Below are 14,045 nucleotides of genomic sequence, written 5' to 3' on the forward strand. Positions count from 1 at the left end.
CAATCAATATAACAAGATACTGGGACCTGAGGTAGATACGGCATCGATACTAAATTGACATAAAAAATAATTCAATTGGAAGGTTGTTGGCCTAGAGCGACACAATCGCCAAACACCGAAGGGTTGGGACGGATGATAAACTTTCGGCTGAAGAAAGCAAATGACAATCGTGAGGGACATACTAATTATCAAGCCCACCTTGAAACAGTTAGATAAAGACAGACACCGACTGTTAATTAGCATTGAGATCATCCGAAATAAACATTATCTTGTTCTGCATCCCGTAATTGCACCAAATAAAGTAGTCATTAACTTTGGCCTAATACTGAAATCGAAGTCATAAATTCGGTAGTTGCATCGTAAAATAGATTATCGACAACATAAATGGGCATAAATCAACTCACTTAACTTCCAAAAAATTATTCACAAAAGCAGCCAAAGCAATTTTAAAGGAAAGAACCTTTGAACTCCTCTCTCCATAAATGCGACAAAATACAATAAAAACTTACAAGGAAGCGAAGTGAATAAGACCCACTAACCCTCACAAGCGAGTACTACAATAGAAATATCAGTCAAATGACATTCGAACTAGACACGCCGAAATACTCGCCCTCAAAATGAATAAGAAACTACAATTTAAGGAAATATACACAATTAAAGAGTTTACAATAGGGAATGAACAGAACAGCACGACAAAGGGAAAATAAAGCCCATTCCTAGAAGTCATTTGATACAAGCAAACACATATCGACTAAAAGTCCAATCCGCATTATTTTACACTCTAAAAACTTAGTTTTAAGTTCTCCGAAGTTAGGAAGCGCAACAAAACTTGGGTTTGAAAAAAAATACATCGGGGGTAAGAATACAAATCACATACACCAGTTGACGCAAGGACCTTGAGGCTCTTTCCCACCATAGACTAACAACAGCATGCACTAACACAGCTTTGTAGGTTAAATAAATACGCCACGGAAATAGTCGCAGGCTGATACCCTGACACAACCAATGGCATTCCATTCGGCTTGAATTCAAACAGTTCCTTCCCATAATTTACTGGAATTCATCTAAACAAGCAGACGGAGGCCCATTGCCTCAGGCAATCTGGATAACTGGGTGAGAGCATACGGAAAAATTACGAAAGAAAAATGAATGTCATGAGTTGAGATAAGATAAAGGGAAGGAAAAAGGTTAAGGATAAGCTGGTTTGTTATGATAGCTGAGTAAAAGAAGTATGAAAACATTGAAGAGGGCCGTCAAAAGGTAAATAGCGATTAAAATAAATGATTTACAACAGTTATTTTCGAAGAAATTGCAAATAAGTATATAATAAAAAAGTTAACTGATATTTGGTGGAAATAAATAATACGTGCGAATTTCACCTAATGACTTCCAATTATAACATGGTCCGGAATTCACTACTTAGCATTATCTTCACGTCTGATCTGAAGACGATACTAAGTACTGAACTCCGGGTTATGTTATAATTAAAATTCCAGAAGAGAAATTTGCAAGTAGTATTCATTTCCACCATGGAAAATTTTCATACCATTAACCCGGAAACAGTTCGATTTGTCACTGAGATCAATATTTAAAAGTTTTCTTAATACCTAATTAAAGAACGTAAAAATAAATATGTTGAATGATACGTGGAACAATGAGGTGGAAGTTTAAATATTAGTTAAATAAGGAATTGCAATATTCCCAATGAATGTATTTTCGTAAGACGCATTTCGTTGCTACAACAACATGTTCAGGTGCATAATGAACATCCAAGGTCTCCCTTAAATATGTTTGCACATTAAGGCCCAGCGCACACGGAGCGACTATTTTGAGACCACAGTTGGGAATCAGTTGCTTCTGCAACCAGTTTGCAACTGAAACAAAACTTCTGTCCGCACACGGGTGTAATGACAAAGGGCTGGTTGTGAATCAGTTTCGTCCATTGTGCAATCAGTGAAGTGTTTACGTAGTGCGGTACGTGTTGTTTTTTAGCCCTTGCCTTGGCCGTCAGCGCTTACTATCACTGAGTCAGGAGAAGAAGACGCTGTGAACTATTATCAATACCAAAGACGTTAAATAGTTTGTACTTGTTCAGGACTTCATGCTTCTATACTGCCCCAACGAGCTTCATGTTGAGTTCTTGATCATTCATTTTGAGATCGGAACTATACGGCCGTCAAAATATCACCAAAACACCACGTGGTCTCGTGCAACTGAAGTCTGCAACGCAACTGCAACCGCGGGCCCATGGTTGCATGTGACTGGTTTCGGACTGTTTTGAGATAGTCAAAAACCAGTCGCGTCGTGTGCGCCTCCCCACTCAAATACATTGTCGAGGTCACAAAACAGTTGCGCGCGCAACTGGTTTGCAACGGTAGTTGTAAAACAGTCACACCGTGTGCGCTGGGCCTAACTAATGATAAATTATTATTTAACAAAGAATATAACAAATATGAAAGAAGTTGCTGTAATCTTCAGTCTACAGTTTTGTTTTCCGAAAACGCCGGAGTAGAGAGTAGGGGAAATGCTCCCCTTCCAAGGCGGCTGACAAGAAGGTGCGGCCTCCCTCCCGATTATAACTAGGTTATCTCACGAGGTTGGGGTGGGGGAAGGAGCCTCAACTTCGACGAGGCAGTCAAAACAAAGACCGCCCACAAACTGACTCAAAACCCAACTCTACGGCACCAGACGGCGAAGAGAATATTTCGCAGTCATTTTTCCAGGGATTCAGTGAGGAAAATCCTGGTTTACTTGCACACCGCGAGAGTATACAACGTGATTTCTGCACAGGGATTACGGGTTTGATGGAAACAAACATTCGAGGCCTACGTAATGCGGGATTGAAAGGTGGCGTCAGGCAGAAAAAAATACAAGCTTCCATGTTTACGTTCTCATTTCAAATTGCCCACAATTCCGTGAGATTTTATAAGCAAAAAAATAGAGGCGTGGAAGTCGCGATTAAAGATTATTGAAGTGCAAATGGAAAGATGGGCAGGATTAAACTCTATACACTGAGAAATTAATAACTTGTCTTTGAATAAAATCTATTTTTGCACATCTACCACATTTAACTCCCGTCGGAATATGGTTAGGAGAACCCTGATGTTCACTCAAAAGTTTGGATATCTAAAGGGGTTATCAATAATTTACGAAATTAACAGCCTCTATTGGTCAACCGCACAATCACGAAACAATTGACGCAGGCGATTGATAAAAAAGGAAATATACCATTTACATACTCTTTCTGATAAGAACAAAGCAGATTATTGTAATTCGTTCATGTTAATTCCCTTGAGTACTCACTAATGCCCTTTTGGTGCAAAATAAAATTTTTGCATACAAAATATTTACTGCACACACGTTCAATTTAAATAACAAGTAAATAATTTAAATCGATGATGGAAATAATAATAATTTATTTACTCCTACAAATTGCTAATACAGCTGAATACAAGATAACAAAAACATTATTGACAGCAATTGACTGACTGAATAACAGCATCCCCAAAGTACATGAAATGACCAATGAATACTTTAATTATTATGAGAAGTACTACTGTGAGGTCACTTATATCATCATCCTAACGATATTTCTTATACGATATTAAGAGGACTTCCGAAGAGCATGAAAAATAATTTAAATTTAAAGACCAAAATATGGTAAAAAGAACTATTCCTTCATAAATACATAGAAATAATTCATAAACTTTTGACGCTCTAACATATAACGGGCGATAAAAATAACTTGAAGCAGGGAAAAATTCTTTCACCTGAGAAAATGATCTCTGCACGATTTGCGGCATCGATTCGTAAGCAAGTTCATTAACTGCGCATAAATGCAACGCCAACACATCCCACGCGGTAAAAAAATGCGCAACAGTCGGCGTAAGGTCAGTAATAAAGGAAGAGCGAGAAAGAAAAGCTGACATTTCAGGAAGTCCGTTTCAAGTGGCCACCCGTAAGGTAGCTAGGCAGTGGTGGATGGCAATATTTACGAAAATCATCAACGTGAATTAAATTTATTAAAGTTCTATCACTTGAGGTAGATTTGCCAATTTTAAACAATACTGTTTTTATTATTCATGCACATATTTTTACAGTCAATAAAGCAAATGAAATACAACCAGCTATTGAATTGCGAATTCGTTGAATTATATGCCAGCTTGTAGTGTAACATGAAATGAGTGAGACTATAATTTATTAGAAACACCGATATTACGAATCATTAGTCTTTTCCCGTCAAGTACATTCAAGTTTTATTGTACGGCATGTATATTTAGCCTTATGAAAAGCCTCCTACAAGTATCTAGCTGCGTTCGTATTATTTTCCACAGTAATGCGACACCTTTCCCATAAAAAAGCAATATTTGAGAGGTGAAAGTAATACTACGGTTCGTATCAGCTTTCCATTTTCAATTTCCCACACTTTTACTCCATACATACTCCATGCCTCCCAGCCACAGTGGCAACTAAATGCCTACCTAGACGCGATAAATCAAGAGAGATATTTCACCGAACGGCTAGGTAAGGGAAGTAAATTTTACCCCGCACCATAAAGGACTTTCATAAATGCTATAAGTAATTTGGTTAGAGCATGTTAGAGGTTTATCTAAACGGCTGGTGTCCCAACAACCTCCGCCACAGGCCTATTGAGGCATCTTGCGGGGTAGTATGTAGATGTATAATCTAATTTCCCTCACATTGCCACTGAAAACACCATAAAATATAGTACACCAATTATCCGCCATACTCCGTGAGCCAATGGGAGTGATTCTAACCGGAAATGAGAGGATCCGTGGAGCCAGCATCGAGGAGACCGGAGAGCTCGGCAATAGCCGTGGGGACGGCACCCTTCCGTCTCCTCATTGGACAGCAGCATCCGCCGACACACAGAAACACAGAGGCGGAATTGGCGGGACAAACGACGAGGACACGGACGGCCTTGACCGAGAAGACGGGAGCACAGCCCCAACGATCAACGTGGGTTAAGGGGGCGTGGCACTAGGCAGATGATGACAAATGGTGGACACACCCCTTAATATTTTGATACGCTTCTTCTCCACCTCTTTTGTTTCCCACGGGCACACACGAAATACCCAAGCCTTTCACTCTTTTCCACTCAACGCTCATGGATATAAGACACTGGATTTCCAGATGATACCAGTATTTCTAACACGAATGACGCAACGCTATGTCATGGCGAACTTCACGCAGGCATAACGATGCTAAAAACTTCCGTCGAAGGCCAATGCCTTCATTACATATAATAATGGCTACCAAACTTTGTGATTCATCAGTTTATTCTTTCTACTAAATAAACAAAAGTTAGGCCATAGTTAACTTTGAAAACTTTGGACACGCAGGATCACACATTAAAAATAAATTTCCTGACTAATTCCTAAATTTTCTACACTGCGCGGGAATAGGTATATTAATTAATATTACAGTCTTTATGGGTGATAAAGTATTATTAAGCACTGATGAAGATCAACTGTAAATGAAATCACGATACAGATTCTTACATGACTTTTACAGCAGAAATAATTTTTCTAGATTAATCTCTCATTTTCCTTAACAAGCCACGAATTTTCAAACAATAAAATTCCTTGAATATCTGGTTTTCCATGAGTAAGAATTATCTGCTCATAGCTTTCCAAATAAATCTTAGTAAAATTTCGATGGAGATCTCACGCATCCAAACAAATCAACCGCTTCAAGGACCTCCCATATAAAATCCAGTATTTATGTATTCGCGAGCACTTGGCTGGGGGAGTTGCACAACCGCTAGATGGACAGGCGTGTTCCCCTTAACATCGTTCGAGGCGCACCAAAGCAAGATGCTAAAGACGGATCAACCCGATCGCTGCCGTGCGGCACAGTGCACGTAGCCGAGTCACCTTTTGCGATCGGAACACAAGAGAGAGAGCACGTTTTTATACCGATCTCCTTATTTTCCCACACAGAGCACAGGCGCCAGATGCATATGCCCGCGCGCGTATTTTCCAGTGCACACCACTGGAAATGGGTCTGTCCCGTCAAAGTCTCCGAGCAAGAATTCGACGACCAGCCACGCACAAAAGACTTCAAGACTACTACCAAGTGGTCTCTCGCAGTTTTCCTCTGCTAAATGAACACCGCAGGAGTCTCTAGCGAAAGAAAATTATACGGAGAACAAAGTGTAGCTACAACTACCCCACTGATCGTGGTTGAAACCCTTTTGGGTGGAAAAACGGAAATCGAGGTGAAAATTAGCGTAACGCTAGCTCATGTTGCCAGACCCAGTACTACAGTTAAGTAAGTAGTAAAATATAACCAGGATTCCAGTTAGTCTAACTAGAATTTTTTCCAAGCACTTATAAACTATTTTCTGAATGTCTACTATGTTTCTTGAGATTTTTCCTTCATCGACATAATTCATAGACACTTATTTAGCCTATATGCTAAATTTGATACAAATTTGAAAGATGGATACACATACAACTTCCAACGGGTGGTTCCCCAAACTTTCTTTCACCTCAGTAGTATCGCAATTTCATTGCACAAAAAATCATTACTACTTATCTTCCTTCAGTTGAGTACCTACTTACAGCTTATCTCATTCAACGCTTATGTTAAAATGTTAATTAGTTTTACGTCGAACAGCCTTCTGAAGTTAACGTAAAACAGATTGAGAAAAAAATTATCATCACCAAAACGTCGTTGAACGACTCCAAAAAATTGTAGTGAAGAGTAAGAAATCATTCGTTTGCCAACCATACACTTCAAAAACAACACGGCACTGAGTAATTCACGATTTCTTAGGCGTTCTCAACAATTATTCAAGCATCTGCACGAAAAAAATTCACGTCCCTCACAAAAAATATCCGATAGAATATAGGAAATGCACAGTGGAAACACTTGTCACACACTTCCGCCAAAACGCATCAAAAACAGAGTTCACTTCCAGGATTTGCTTATAGAATATCCTCCGGATGCACATCGCCGCCACCAAAGTATATGCGAGACAACCTCGAAAACATCCGCCGAGGGATGAGGGGACTGGGGACGAAGACTGACACACGAATTCAAATTGTAGCCTCGGAAGAATAACCACCTCAAAGGAAAAAAAAACTCAATAAACTGTATGATAAAGATGTGTTTCGCAGGAATTAGTTAATTTCAGTCAAACTTTTAGGGGCTTACAGGCATGAGAAACATCGCAGCACTTCCATGATAAAACGTTATTTCAACAGTCAGTCTACTATCTGTAAAGTACCTCTGTAACCTCTGTAATCTTCTGAGGAGATAGCACTAGAGCACTAGAGAACGTTAAGAATAAAACAATACACTCTCAACACCTATTGCCACTTTGGTGGTGGACCAATTACCGGTAATTTCTTAGAGGGACACCGCACCCTGTAACTTTTCCCATGAGTATATGATTTATATTTCCCTGGGTGGTCACAAACTGGGGAAACTTTATAGCCTGCGACGAAGAGAATAGATCCAAATTCAACAGGTACGTATAACTTCGGTGACTACAGTATATAGCGGATTCCTTACAGGGAATTTCAGCAATTTCGACGAGTAAAACAATCCATTGGCCACAGGCAAACATCAATTCGCATTCCATTGAAAAATCGAAGGGAAAAGAATATATCTATCCACACTGAAAGCAAACTCGCGCATCACTTCGACGGATTTTGCAAAAGGGCCTCCATAGTTGAAGGCCACTGCTTGAAAGACGTTCTGACAGCGCATGGCGCACACATTTTACAACATATCACCTGGGGGAAACATAAAAAATCGCCCCCAATTAACCCAATCTAAACTGTCACTTTGGCGACTAACTTTTCTTCTTTCAACGTGAAACGTCACTGCCAGAAAGACGTTTTAGTGCACGATGTAAACAGTCTGGAGGACATCACCAATCGGAACGAATCAATCTAATCTCAAGAGGCCAGAATCTCTTCGGTGAAGGACCGGTGTTCCCGCACTCGAAGGTCCCTGGCTGCAAGAATACGGCTATAGTCAACGACGTACAACACATTGGGAAGCGATTACAGACAGGAGAGACATTTACATCCGCGACGAATAGCATCTTCCACACACAGATGGAAAGTATCACTTTGAAAAACGGACTCGGCACCGCTTCTTCCACGCTGGCCGAAGGCCGATGACTTCCTGAGGCGCGTGGGGCCGAAGACGAACAAGTAACCGGTGGCTGCGTGCCGGAGACTGGATTGAAGGGGCAGACGCTTCGGAAGTACCGGCGGTGTGGGCGGGGAAAAGCGAGAGGGCGTGCGTCGTCCCTGCTCACAAAAGCGGTCTTTAATGAGAACGGGGCAATGGAATGGCGAGGGGCAATGGAAAAGGGGGGAGAGGAGGAGTCGATTCGATCCGATGCCCGCCGCTCAAACACTTTCGGCAGTTTATGGCGACGGGATTTGAGGCGCCACCGGCCTGTCGCCACGCAACATCGGACGAGGCCAGCAACGGCGAGAGAGTTCGCATGTGCGCCTCCAACGGGAAAGAACGACTCACACACACTTGCGAGAGACCCATATGGTGGAATTTTTCCATATCGATTCAAAAATAGGCTAAAGTAAAGGTGGGATATCGGCTACTTTTTCACTTTAATAAGATTCAATACCATAGCTAGTACTTTCAGGCATAACCTGGAGGAATTCTAATATATATTAGTAAATTAAAATTTACAGGCAATTTTCCGTATATATTTAAATTTCACTTCATAACCGTATGTTTCAATACATTCCAACAGTTGAAGATAATACAAAATGTACCGGTCGAGAAGAGAAATTTAAGTATTTGTGGAAAATTTTCCATGACTTTCCGTTTACTGATATTTAAAAGTGTCCCCTTCAACCAGTCACTCAAAGATTCTGAATCAATATCGGATGAAAGTCCCTATCCATTGGTTCGATTGCGAGCGCTGCATGCCCCATCACGTACCTCGGGAAAATTATTTGGAAGCAGTAATAACATTGGAGGCATTGGATATTCAAGCCGTGAGTTACTAGATTGATAATATAAATTAAATACGTTTCCAAAGAGAAAAAATCTCACACACGTCATGAGAAATAAAAAACAGGCTTTCATATAGCTAATTATGAGGGTAGTGAATCGTTCGGTTAGACTGCTTTTTTTAAATAAAAAATATAATAGCATCATTTTTAAACGATTGAAAAGAATCTGGATTAAGTTCGAATAAGGACAATGTAGGAAAAAAAACGATTCTTAAAATTACGTTTCATGATACGGAATAATGATAGTGCTCATCAAACATCTTCCAACGATAGGTGGTTAAGTATTTTCAACACGCAACACCAACTTTCTTGGAATTTGGAGGACATGGTCTTTCCATCATCAAACAACGAGTTTTGCTGACTAACAATTCTGTAAATAAAAATTGATCTGCCATCAACTTGGCTTTTATAATCATAATCTGAAACAAAAAATGTCATCAAGATAACATGAGTAAAAGAGAACCTAAAAAAATAAAAGGCCACATTATATAGTGCTGATGAAGATACAAGAAAATATCCAAACGAGGGCTAACATTTTGCATTTTATTTCCCTGATCTACACTCCAAGACTATATTAATTCCCATAAAAATTGAGGTCATGAAAAATGAATCGATTTATAAATGCAAACTCCAAATGATAGACAAAAATCACTGCATTTTCCTTTTACGTAGACAAAAGTACATTGAATGCCCATTAAGACATTTATTCCCAAAACGGCAGGGCATGGTAACACCACACCCATTGGTAAAAATAAAATAAGGTTAAAATTTATTTAAAAACTCATTAATTATTCCACTAACGAAATTTAACCAAGACCTATAGGAATGCCCATCAATAGCCTTAAAACCTCCGAGCTCCTAGACCAAACATATCATATGAGTCAACTGATACGCAATACCTTACCTTTACAAAAGAAAGCGTTACGTTATGACCTTCCCTATCTCCCACAATACACTTGTAATGCATATTTAAGACGAAGTATCACACTCGCTCCACCGGTCGTATTTTATCTCGATTTTCAAACGAATGAAGTCTTTAAAACTTACGCTATAATCTTGAAATGTGCGAAGGATATATAAGGCAGGTCATGCCAATGTTAACTTGTTATCTCAAATACTGACGGAAAATGATTAGATCACGTGAGTAATGCGGAAGTTCTAACAAGAGGAGGAGAGAAAACTTTCGAAACCCTTGGATAGAAGACTGCATAATTTAGTAGGTCACATCATGAGAGACGATGGAATAAGGAAAATTGTCGTTGAAGGACAGGTGGAAGGGAAGAACGGCAGAGGTGAAATATATATAAAGCCGGTGGCAACAAATGTAAAGCAGAAGAATTCTGTAGGTGCTAAAGGATTCGCCGATAGGAGAACTGAGTGGAGAGCTTCGTCAAACCAATCTCAGGATTTATGACTTATAATGATGATGTCAAATGCGTCAAATTTACCACAGCTAAAATAATGCCATGATTTTTTTATTATCATAGATACTGATGTGACAGGGGTTAGCCCCACTAATCCTGAAAATGATAGCATAGCAGGAACAGGCAATGAGGTAAAATTATCATGCTTGAGTAAAAGTTGATAACTAAGGAGGGTATATCTTATATATGCCGTTAATTTAATGACGAAAGCGCAGGTTTTAAACGAGTTATACGTGAGGTCGTCAGACTGGTCTAGCAATTGATAGGTCCTCTAGAAGCAAACGCTTGGCTCAGTTTTGCAGACACAACATTGGGTGTTCAAAAAGCCATTTCGGGGAACCATTCACCCTATCCAACCAGTTAGCAATAGATTTCATTTTGGGCGCATTCTTATGTGCCGTCAGGGTATTGTGTTATTTGTGTTAGAGGGAAATTTTAACATGGAAAGGGTTGAGCGAATGCATGTAACTAGATTTTGACTTACGCAAACTGAACATTTTTCTTATAAGTTTTAGTTTTATTCTTCTTTTGTTACGGCATTTATTCATTTTTAAATTGATATTTTCTCTTTTTTCCAAGCGGCACATTTACATGTCCCATGCTGTGATTTCAATAATACATTTATACATATTTAAAAGCAAGGAGAAAGATCAAAGAGACCCCAACTTAATATTATAGTCTTAAAGATAATTTTAATACAATCCGAAGGTAATTTAAATAATTAAATCAATTATTTGAAATGTAATTTTGAATTGGTTAAGTTTGTCTTAACGTATACGTGTACCCTATGTGCTTTTTAGTGAATTAAGGGAAAGAAAACATCAAGCAGTTGTGCAATACATATGGTTGGAACAATCAAAAGCGAAGCGCGCAAAAGGTTCCGAGAGACTATTACGCGATCGTGGAAAAGAAAGGGAAAGGAGAGGAGACGTTTCCCGAGAGGAGATGGGCGAGAATCCACAGCTGCCGCGTCCATCACTCTCGCCTTTTAAACCCGACGACGGCTCTAAACTTTGACGGATGGAGTCAAGTACCACGGAAGGAGGGAAACGAACTCGGCGCACGCCGTACAATGAATGCACCGTCTCACGTTACCTTTGTCGCATTTGCTGAATCGCTTGGCACGCCCCTTGGCCTTCATTTGCCTCGCCGGCGAAGGGCGGGGGGCCGCAGCGGTGGCGGGAGGGCTCTCCCCGCGGGACATTCTCCTCTCAGCCCCCGAACACGCACTTGCTCTTCTTCTAAGCCTCCCCCATGGATAAGAGGGGGGGGGACACAACAACACAAGGGGGGCCCACAATCGGTAAGGAAATTGGCTCGCTGCTTTGGACACGCGTAACAGCGAAACGGGAGAGGGGACTATCACAGCCGGGATATCAAGTGTTCCAAGGGGGTTCACCCCATTCTCTAAACACTTCAGAAAACACTTATCTAACTCCTTTCGCCACTCACGAACTGCTGGCACTACATTCACTGACCGTCAACCATAGACTAGTCGAAGATTATCACTGCAGGGGTGAAGAGTCTTCCAGGAGGTTTGTCAGAGAGAGAACTTCATAAATTCTAAAAACAATTTACGTAGCACACATCCATCGCCGCTCATAATTCATAACTATCAAAATAAACGAAACACACCAGGGTATCGCAGATTGAGAAAGATAGCGTGTTTTTTTTCCTCTTATCCACTTTCGAACTTCTTCACATTACTTCTAATTTCTACATTATGTATTCATGAAGAGTGACACAGATGACATCCTGCTGGAGTTGACACGAGGCGGTGCAGGGAAACCGAAAAAGATCACAGCCATGATATAAAGAGTTCCAGGGGGCTTAATACAGAAAGACATTTCCTTCACAACTCTCGGGCCGTCCGCGATCGGTGGGGAACTTGGCTCGTTGCTTCGGACATACGTAAGAGCTTTAAAGGGGGCGGGGTATCACAGACGGGATATTAAGTGCTCTAGGAGGTTACGTAGAGAAAGGCAACCCATTCCCTCAACACTTATCTAACTTCGTTCATGATTCACAAACCGCTGAACGTCAAAAATAGACGGGATCAAGAATACTAAAATAGAAATAACAAGTGTTCCATAATATTCAACATTGAAAGGCAGAATTTTTTCTAAACACTTCAAACTGCACAACCCATGTATAAAGCCTTCTAGTAGGTTCCCCAGAGAAATGCCACTCATCCTCAAACACTAATAAAAGCACTTCCCCACTCTCCGTCACAACCTTGGATCCGTAATATCCAGTATTCCTGGAGTATTAAGAGAGAAATACACCCCATTCTACCGCATTAAAAAACCGGTCAAACACCACTCTTTCAAAGGGCCTGAAAACGTGACAATAAATTCGTAATTGAGGGCAATGATGATATCAACGCCGGACACATTCGAATGGCATTTTTGAAGGGGGGGTTGGGACGCAAAAAAAATTATCACTTCTCGGAGCACAACGGGTGAACAACCTTCAATATCGGGAATACATGACTTTCACTCGCACAGAAATACACCAAAAACCGCCCATAGGTCAATGGTTCTCCGAAATAATTCATAATAACCTGGAAAGAACAATCCTCTTGAAGTGTAAGCAAATGTTGTCAACACAAGCTCCACACATGTATGATTTATCCATTGACTAACGTTGCTGCGAGTTTTGGGAGCCTTTAAAGTCAATCACCCGCGAGCGACGGCACCGAAACATTTACGCGTGCAATATGAACAACAGTTCCTGTTGCTTTGACTCGTAGGAGAGTTTTGACGGAAAAACAAAAGGCGAACACTGAATGCGAAGTGCGAAAGAGGACATCGCGGCAAAATGGAAGAGGGGGAGTAAGGTGGGGAGTCGGCGAAGACGAAGGGGAGGGGGGAAAGGGAGCCACCGGGAGCCGCGACAGACAGTCTTCAGCGAAGACAAGAGGCACTGGGTCACGGGGCAGCGTCGTTGCCCAACTCAAGACGCGTCGCCCGAGTCTGGGAGAACGCAGCTTACGGGGAGCACACAACGCATCTGCTGCTACAAGGCAAGTCACCGCGATCACGCCGACTTGATTCACACGCTCAAGCATTTTTGAATTGAAACAACAATTGATTGCTGGTCGCTATGCAACGCGCGGGAGCCGTTGAAGCCAGGCATACGCTCGTCCGAGCCCGCCAAACACGGCAGACTCCAATGCATTATATCAAATAGGAAAATGCACAAAGTTTGATCGAAATAATACTGCATTTTAAGGTGCAAAAACAATCACCAACCAATTGATCTTCCAAGTCGCACACATCCCAAATGTATGAGCCAAGAAAAAATTGAAAGACACTTGAATTTCCATGCATTTAAAAGGAAAGCAACTCTAAAGGTACTTGGCTAGATGCACACATTTTTTGCTTTACTTTGGGATGAAATAGCACAATTCTATTGTGTACAGTTCAGTGTGATCAAAAGTGATTGCGACGCCCGACAACCGATCATTTTGGTATATTAATCGCATAATCGCTCCTTTTCACCAATGAACATAAAATCGAGTATCTTTAAGACGAGAGGATTCGATTATTTTTGTCAATCAATCGAACAATCGAGTATTCATTCTTAATAAAAT

The 14,045-nt window shown here is 40.7% G+C and overlaps 1 protein-coding gene across 4 annotated transcripts in view; it reads right to left on the minus strand.

Annotated features, from left to right (window-relative positions):
* LOC124166109 (myocardin-related transcription factor B-like) overlaps window positions 1–14,045 on the minus strand; it is a 298,259-nt gene that overhangs the window by 60,636 nt on the left and 223,578 nt on the right. Inside the window, exon 1 of one of the 4 annotated variants that reach the window (XM_046543754.1) lies at window positions 11,546–13,169. The exons of the other annotated variants lie outside the window; for them this stretch is intronic. Coding sequence (XP_046399710.1) covers window positions 11,546–11,654 — 109 coding nt within the window. The 5' untranslated portion in view covers window positions 11,655–13,169. Of the gene's footprint in view, window positions 1–11,545; window positions 13,170–14,045 lie in introns of those variants that run through there. 4 annotated transcript variants of the gene reach the window in all.

Source organism: Ischnura elegans, chromosome 9, assembly GCF_921293095.1.
Source record: "Ischnura elegans chromosome 9, ioIscEleg1.1, whole genome shotgun sequence".
NCBI lineage: Eukaryota > Metazoa > Arthropoda > Insecta > Odonata > Coenagrionidae > Ischnura > Ischnura elegans.